The 9364-nt window shown below is 34.3% G+C and overlaps 1 protein-coding gene across 2 annotated transcripts in view; it reads left to right on the top strand.

Moving 5' to 3' along the window:
- Positions 1-9364, top strand: part of LOC111086656 — a 102302-nt gene that overhangs the window by 56960 nt on the left and 35978 nt on the right. For both annotated transcript variants that reach the window (XM_022390409.1, XM_022390410.1), the window contains 2 exons: positions 6727-6818; positions 7726-7982. In XM_022390409.1, the coding sequence (XP_022246117.1) occupies positions 6727-6818; positions 7726-7982 (349 nt within the window). The remainder of the gene's footprint in view (positions 1-6726; positions 6819-7725; positions 7983-9364) is intronic.

Raw genomic sequence — 9364 nt, 5'->3', positions numbered from 1 at the left:
ATACATACATGAATGTGATGTAAGAACGTATGAAAAAGAATGCAGTAATATGTTGACCACACTGTCTGATATATCCAATACCAACGAGGCCTTTCATCCAGTACAAGGGCTCATCAGGCCTGCTGGGATTTAAGATACAACATAAATAGTAGTGATTGAGATGCCATTTATTTTATCAATCCGTGAACTGTAATGTTTCTATCTGGACTACATTAAGTTGGTGATGTGTAATTTTTATCAATTTGATTAATGTTATTACATATCAAAATTAGGTGCATTATTTTCATTAACATCAAATTATTTAATCAGAAGAACTGGCGAACCAGTAAGCTGATCCTTCTGATGTAAGAGTGGATAAATGATTGCAATGTCACTGAGAGAAGGCTAAATTAATAATTATAAAAACTTATGAATGAAAGTAAAGAAGAATGTTATAATATTTCACTCACACCACATCTGCTATATCCATAATCCAGTGCTGAGTAGGCCTTTTGCCTAATATCTGGGCACAACAGGCTGGTTGGGATAGATAGACACAGTAATTGTTTAGATGCTATTAATATTATCGATTGTTTGAACAACAACTGTTAGATGACAAGTTTATCAGGCAAATAAAGAAATATTGAGATATCTCATATGTGGGTTGTTTAATAAAGACTGGAGTGACAAACTGAAATTACATTGAGAAATCAGAAGTGTTCTATGTTGTTTTTTAATGCAGGGCAAGATTTTTGTTTAGGGCAGAATATGTAGTGTTTTTCTGTTCTTGTACTGTGTAGCGGTGCATTCATTCTTTGATTTGTTTTGGTCCTGTGTAAACATCTTTGATGGTAATCATTAAAAACGAAGTTCATGTTAATTACATTTACTTGTAGTGTTATGACATAACATTTGTGCTGGTTACACACTATCTGGGCTCATCAGGCTGGTTGAGAATTACAAACAGTAATTGTTGAGATGTTATTAATATTATCAAGTGCTTAAACAACAATTGATAGATGACAAGTTTTCAGGCAAATAAAGAAATATTGAGATATCTCAGATGTGGATTGTTTAATAAAGACTCAAGTGACAAAGTGAAACCACACTGAGAAATCAGAAGTGTTCAAAGGTTTTTTAATGCAAGGAAAGAATATTTTGGGTGAAATGTGTAGTGTTTTTCTGACCTTGTAGTATGCAGTGGTGCATTTATTCTCTGATTTGTTCTTGTCCTGTATAAACTTCTTTGACAATCAATAAGAATGAAGTTCATGTTAACAACATTTATTTGTGGTGTTATGGCATAACATTTGTGCTGATTACACAAAATAATTCTAAATTTTGTCACTATATTGAGGTCACACCTGTTTTACTCATTTGAGGCAAGAACGTTGACAGCCAGTGCCCTTCAATAATAAGACAAGTGATATGTCATGGCTGTGGACTCCTCTATAGTTGGTCATTGAAGAAGGACAATTGCATGACAGAGTTGTCAAGTCTATGAGAAGCCTTTTCTGGAAATTGGACTTTTGCCAATCCGGTGAAGATCCATGGCTTCTACTGACTATGGCAGCCACTTACTATGGAAGTAAAGCTGCCAATGTCTAGTGTACCCAGAATGGCTGTTCATTCTCTCCCCTTGAGGATCAACCTCAGTATAAGGAAAACATGGATGACTGAGAATCGTCATAGTGGTGTGGCATTTGAATGAGCAAAGTTATACCAATTCCATGGTTTACATTCTGCAGCCTATGCTGATGATTCCTTCACACATTTGCCCTTACATCATCAACTAAGAAGATAACCTATCAGTTTTGACTGATAGTTCAATAAATGTAGGATAGCCAACAACAGGTGATGTTTAATGCCACAACATCCTGGGAAACTAATGGAGTCCAATTCAGCCCTAAGCACTGATTTAGAGGAGTTTCACAGACAGCAGCAAAATGTTTGTTGGTCAGCTCACCTTCCTGAATGGGTTTTGGATTGAGCCTGTTAGAATACAAGAGCATAGATAAAGTTCATAGTTAATACAGGAGTGGCCAGAATGCTGGTAGGTCTTGCTGTATATCAGGCATTCCAAACAAAACCACCACTCTGACCAATCGACACAAACTTTGGTCTGGCAAATACAGATATACCAGACATTAATCGAGGGTGACTCTCTGACTATGCTTAGGAGGCATCACTTACAGAATGAAGGTAGTCATCCTTGACCTTGGTTCTTACATTGGCATCCTTGAAATGGTTGTACTTCAGAACTTATCAGACATTTTTGAAACAGGAACTGATATTTTGTGGGTGCTATCCAATGTTAGCTAGGAATAATGGACTGCATAAACGTATGTGGAAGATGAAGTGACAGCATCTTTTGTACACAAGTAGTGTTCCATGGTTTGCTACAGATGCATCAGCTCTGCGTAATGCTTTTATACAGCCCATACATTAAATAAATTGTTTCCTGACTAGAAAGCAAGTATCATTAGCTTGGTCAGTTATCTGTTACGAGAGAATGAAGTCTTGGTGTAATTCTACAGTTATGGATGATCAGTTATCCAGCTTCATGCTGGAATAGTCATCAGCATGGTGAGTGAAGTAGAAGTAACTGAGGCTTGTGGTAACTAAGGTTGCACCTATTGCACCACATCCAACAGTAAGAAAATGGTTATCAACACATTCTGAGATCATTATTTGAGGATTGTGCATAAAACATAAACTGAACACAGTGGCTGATTCACAGGAACCTGATGATTGAATATGCTGATGAACCTGTATAACCAGATGCCAATTGGGGTCAAACAACAATCCACAGCATCACATAGATACATTCCAATTAAACAACTGCCTCACAGACTTCCATGTAATTCTAGCAACTTAAACAGTGCTATGGTGCAGAGGATGTTATAGGATGGGATCATACAACCTACAGAGAATGTTTGTTTGTCTCCAGTAGTGATTATCAGAAAGAAGAGGGTACACCCAAGTTCTGTTTATTTTAATATGGGCAAACATGGTAACTCGCATTGATGCTTTTCCACTACTGTAAACAGATGAATATCTGGATGTATTGGAAGGGGTTTAATTGTTCTTTATGTTAGATATAGTACTTTGATACTAGCAAGTTGAGCTAGATAATGAAATCAAATCTAAATAAAACTGCTTTCAGCACAAGAGATGGAATCTTTGAGTTCCACATCATTTCATTCTGCCTGTGTAACATGCCCAACATGCCAATGGAGCTGATGTCAAAGGGGCTTCAGTGGGAGAAGTGCCTGATTTATGTTGACAGTGTCTTTGTATTTGGATGCATGTTCAAGTCTGTGGCTAAGAAGACAAGAAATACAGGCTAGAAACTATGAAAATGTGTATTAATGTATAAAGAAGTGGAATTTTGGGTCATATTATAGGTAGAGATGGAATATCCATGGTTCCTGCTAAAAATAGCAGCAGTGGGAGATTGACCTCAACCTTTGACCAAGCAAGAAGTGTTACGGGAATGGTAACCATGGACAGCACAGCCATACTTATTGGTCAAGCAAAGCCTTGGGATTGATATGCACTTTAGAGATACATCTCCTGTGAGTGAATATGGCATAAGCACATGTATAGTCTGTAGAAATGTCATCTGGCCAAGTTAATACATTAAGTACACTATTTCTAAAGGTAGTTTTAGAGCATAATAGGGTTTTAAATAGGCAGTTACGACCCTCTTCACAATCTACACACCTAGCTGACATTCCGACCAATTAGAATTCATCTGACCTTACATTTTCATTCTGAAATTTTGCTACTTAAGACTGATTTTATGATCACCTGGCTATCTTTTTTTTCAACCAGCCAAGTGACCATTCTCTTGTGTGCTGAAGCCTCCAATTTGTTTTGAACTGCCATGGAAGGAAGTGATGACCACCACTACACCATCTGGCAATGAGCTGGACTTCTCCACCAACTCAAAGATTTTTGGAACAAGCCTAAATTGTAACTCAGTAGAGCCCATGGATAAAGATGTGTTGCTGGCTGATACATCAGACATGCAGCATCTTGCTGCTTATATGTAGCCTGCAAACAGCCCATCCATAATTACCAATGGAAACAGCTACCACTCTTAAAAAAAAAAGGGAATCGTGGTGGATGTCTCAGCATTGGGAGCCTCACTTGAAATTTACTGTTGGAGAGTTTTGAATACTGCCCAGCAAAGGACAACTACATCTCCAAGTCCTAGGAGATTTTTCCAGAGTTGAAGTTTCCTCGGGGGAGTAATTTAATTATGGAGAGACAGGAATAAGCCCTCCATCAGTACTTAACTGATACTCACCACCACCACTATAGTAAAACTCTGACGGCCCCAACCATTGAAGGATGTACGAACAGCCCCAAGGACAGTTTGGCTGTGAAGGACTCACCACAAGTCACACCACCACCAACACTAACTACAAGGACCTTTTGCATCAGCAAGGGTAAATTAACCACCTCAGTTGGTTTTGAGTTGCCCCCGGACTCGTGGATCAGCATAAAGAAAAAGGCCTCTTCATTGATGGTGGCCAAGCTATTAACATCTAACAGGTCCTAAGAGACAGCCCAGCAGCAGCCACAGGAAGACCTTCCTGCAGCACCAACCCACACTACAGTAGATTCCTATCATCAAGCAGTATTTTCAAGTGATGACCACCTGTTAGACTGAGACCTGGTTCTCCTATAACAAGAAAGAGAACCAGCTGCATTGTAGAGTTATGTCTCTATTATGACACAAAAAGTGAAGTATGTTGCATGCAGACTAAGATAATAGATACAAAAACCTTGGCCAACACCCAAGACACCATGCCTCCAGTCACCACAAAACTGCCATGCTGGAGGATATGTTCATGGGGTTGAAGTACTGGTAAGGAAGTTGAACTTGTGCTTGTGTTGGGTAAGTCTGTACATATTGTATATGTAGCTCTGTATTTTTTATTTTCTTTATTATATATATATATATATAATAATGTTTCATTTAATTCAGTGTTGTATACGTGAACCTTTTCACTACAGTCATAGGTTTTTTTATTTAATATACGTTTAGACGTTTATTTCATTTTTTGGTTGTTCACAATAACACATATTTTATGATGCCTACTCTGTATTATGTTATAGTTGTAATTATGGTTTATTTTATTTTGTACTTTATGGATATTTTTAAAGAATTATATTTTGATCTTTGTAAAGAGACTTGATTTTATCTAACTTCAATGTTGCAAGGTTTATCGTAATTTTTGTTTTATTCTGTTGAAAGGGTCATTTCTGATGTATAATAGTGTAATTAATTATTTTAAATCTTTGTGAAATTATCTTCCTTTTTATATTAATCTTTATGTTCAAAGATGTATTTTGTAGGTTTTTGCATTTTGTATAAATGTATATTTTACTTTGAGTGTTTGACTAAGGGCTGTTTTAAACATGCTATATGTATTTCATCACTAAAGGGTTTATTTTTGTATGTGGCTTCAATTTGTAGAATTATTATATTACATAATTATTATAAATTCTTTGTTACATGGTATGTATCATGTACTAGTAAGTTGTTGTATATTTATGTTTAATGATTTTTTTATGCAAGTTAGTCATTGATAAAGGTTTAATTATTATTTAATTATAGCTCTTTTTTTAAAGGGTTTGTGAAAATCTATGTTGTGCATAGACATGTTTGTTTACATGAGTGGGAGAAGGTTACTGTACTGTGCTTTTGTAAAGTTTATTGGTTTTAAGATTCAAATTAATTTTGGGCTTGAGATCAAGCTTGAAGTAAGGGAGAGAGAAAAAGTATAGTATATAAACATACCATGTGTTTTTTACCTTCTTATATTCAGATAGAGTTTTGATCTAGTGTGATCTGATCAGCTAGATCAGCTGTTTATGTTTTGTGTTATAATATAAATTGTGCTTTTGTATTTTACATTGTGCCTTGTCTCTATTTTATCCATGCAAACTTTATTTCTCATGTCATAATAGTTCCACTCCCATACTTGTCTTCTGGTTATCACCATCAATGTTACTATCAAATATTTGCTTATTGCAGCATGACCCATGTCTGCTTCTATGTTCTGGACTTTGATTGACAGTAAGTGAACAGTTGGGTAAAATCCTTTAATGCCACTGAATGCTTTAAATTTATTTCACTATTGTATGATACAAAATTAGTGTCAAAATGATGGGAATATTATTTTCACACATCAAGTGTAGAAATCTTATTGTGATTTATGAAACTCATCTGTGTTTACCTAAGTATCTAAGTAGTTTATCTCCATACCGTCTCTGCTTTTGTGGAATGCTAAATTATTCAATTGCATTGTAATTATAAAATGTTTTAAAAGTGAAATTTTTTAAAACAGTTTCTCTGTCCATTAAGTACAATACATAAGTATAATCTCAGTGAGTATTTTTTATTTTATAATTGTTATGGTATGGTAAAACATGCCAATACCTTACTTATATGTAAAACTTTTTACAGTGTATTTGTTGTTAAAGACAGAGCTACACTATGAGCTATCTGTGTTCTACCTACTGTGGGTATCAAAACCCGATTATTAATATTATAAGAGCTGAGACTTAATGCTGAGCCAATGGGAAGCATTTTACAGTGTAAATGGTGATAAACACATGATAAAACCTATTTTTATCTAAACATTTTAAGCTTTGGTTTCCCTGTATTATTGATTAAAGCAAATTACACAAATACAGAAGTTCATGTGATCTTTTTATTCAAACTTATAGTCCAGTCTAAAGCCTGATGAACATGTTTTGAAAGATAAGGTTGATAAAAAATTCTCCATCTCATCAACTGGAGCAAGTAGTGTTCAGTGGAGGTAGGTTCAATTATAAATTGTAATATTTATAACTATCACCAACATACTATTTTCTAGTACCTATAACAAGTTTTCTAGAAAGTGAACATTAATTGTAACAAAACTACTATATATTTAACTGAATAACAATGGATAATTAATTATGACAGAACGTCATGTTATCCAAACATCTAAACATGGGTGTCTGCAGGATATATTACAAAGAGATGCAAGATGACAAAATGGTATCAAAGCTATAACTATGGAAACACAAACTTGATAATCGGGGGGGGGGGGCAAATGCCCCATCCTTGTGGGTACCCATTCACTCACCTAAAGTACTTTAACTGTTTAAACCCATAATTTTTTTTGTGTTCTGGATTTATTTTCATGCTTTCCTAATAACTATCACCATACCTTATAAAATTTCAATATTCTTAATTTTATGGATAATAACATGGTTTTGATTAGTTTTCAGCTAAAGAGACAAATGTAATCGGATGTTGTCACCATCTGGTGGATAAATTAGGATTTTTGGCCGGACACTGGTAGTGTCTGATTGAATTTAAGGAGTTAAGTTATTAGTGATGAGTAAAGGACTGTACTTTAAAACCAAATATTAATTATAGTAAACTTTATCAGCTATATACTGTAACCTGATTTATAAATTAGTGAACTTTATTGACACAAAAAAAATGAAATGCTGTCATTTCACACTTTGGTTTGTGAATATTAATTATTGAACAATAAATAGAAAAATATTATTGGACTATTTTATACCTTATAATTATAAACAGAAAAATATGTTCAGATGAAAATTTAAATTTCTGTAAAAACTATAAATTTTACTATTTGCAAAATTTCAATATACATCAGAGCAGTAATAACTGTAAGAAACTCTGCTATTGTTGTTTATATTTGATATCAGAGGAGATGTAGAAGTATTCGAAGAAACAGAAGTTTTTGAAGATGAAGGTGTGGGTGAACAGCTACAAACTTATTCCAAACAAGAAGCATCTCAGTTAGAGCAGAATCAAAGACAGTTCTATGAAAAAAACAAACAACTTTTTGTAGAAGAAGACAGGAAACAGTTAGAAGAAAACAAAGCCCTGGAAAGGCATAGGAAAATTGGCCACATTTCAATAGAAGGTTTATCATTAGGGAAAGGCAGACTAGAAAAAAAGGGTATGGATGGGTTGAATTTTTTACTATTTAAATATGGAGTTATAATAAAACTACAGAATAAAGGTTGAAAATAAAATCAACATTGCAAAGTACAGAAGCCTCAAAATATTGAAGGTTTTCCTGATGAGGATTCAAATTAAGAAACCAGTTTAGAGAATGTCAAAAATAAACTTATTTAATGTATTACTTATGATAAACAAAGATTAGAAATGAAATTTTGCATAATGTTATTAATTTCACTTGGTTACAATATTCAAAGAAAAGACTCACATAGATATTTTTACTGATTAATGTATCCATTTCTAATTAATAACATATATAAAAATTAGAGTATTTTACCTATTCAATCCCTTAAGCTATAACTAGCAACCTTTGTAATGAGAGAACCTTAAACACCTGATTTATATGGTGGATGGTCAGGGACCTACAAATCATATGATTAACAAACCTATGCTCATAGGATCCTTAATCAGAACTCAAAAACTTATTGGTTAAGTAACAACGTTAGAAAGGTCACTAGAGCAATTGATTAAAGTACTGTCACTAGGAGGGTATAAAATTAGTTTTGGATTGATAAATCAAATTCTTAAAATATTGTTATTAGAGGGGTTGTTAATCAGAACCTGTAGCTCAGATGGTTAAAGTATCTTCGTTAAAAAGGTCACTAGTTAGGACTTAAACGACCAACTGGTAAAGCATAATTTTTAGAAAGGTCATTAGTAAAGGTTTGTGACACTGCATAGATAAAATACTGTTATAAGAAGGGTCAGGGTCATTAGTCAGGGCTTGATAGATAAGATGGTTAAAGTACTTTCATTAGAAGAGTAATTAGTTAGTACTTGAGAGAAGGAGTTATAATTTGTTGTAATTTGAAGGGTTATTAATAAGGACTTAATAGGTGTAATCATTATAATATTATTTTAAGGAGAGTCATTACACACAAATGGCAAACCATGAGCAGTGTTCCTATTTAACAATCACCCATCTCATGAGAGTGAATGAACAACTTGATCTATTGGGAACTGATCAATAATAGTATAACAAGGGTATTTAACCGTTAGTTGGGTTGGCAAATGCAAATTCATAAGTTAAAGTACTCTCATTAGAAGAGTTGTCAGTTTCAGCTCGATAGATTGGGTAAATGAGCTGCACTTGTCAATCAGAACTCAATAATCAAGTTGTTTAATTACTCTTATAAGATGAGTGGTTATTCAGTGCTAGAAAAACTGGGCATTTAAAGTACCCTTAGCAAAATAAATATTATTACGATAGCGGAAGTCGCATGATGCTGGGAGCATCCGCACTAGAGTTTCTGGAAGGATCATGGATTTTCCTGGCAACTCTAGTTTGTTCCAGGCACCCTCTTTTTTTAGTATATAAGC

The sequence above is a fragment of the Limulus polyphemus genome, unplaced genomic scaffold (assembly GCF_000517525.1).
Source record: "Limulus polyphemus unplaced genomic scaffold, Limulus_polyphemus-2.1.2 Scaffold1299, whole genome shotgun sequence".
NCBI classification, from domain to species: domain Eukaryota; kingdom Metazoa; phylum Arthropoda; class Merostomata; order Xiphosura; family Limulidae; genus Limulus; species Limulus polyphemus.
This window is presented reverse-complemented; position numbering and strand designations above follow the sequence as displayed.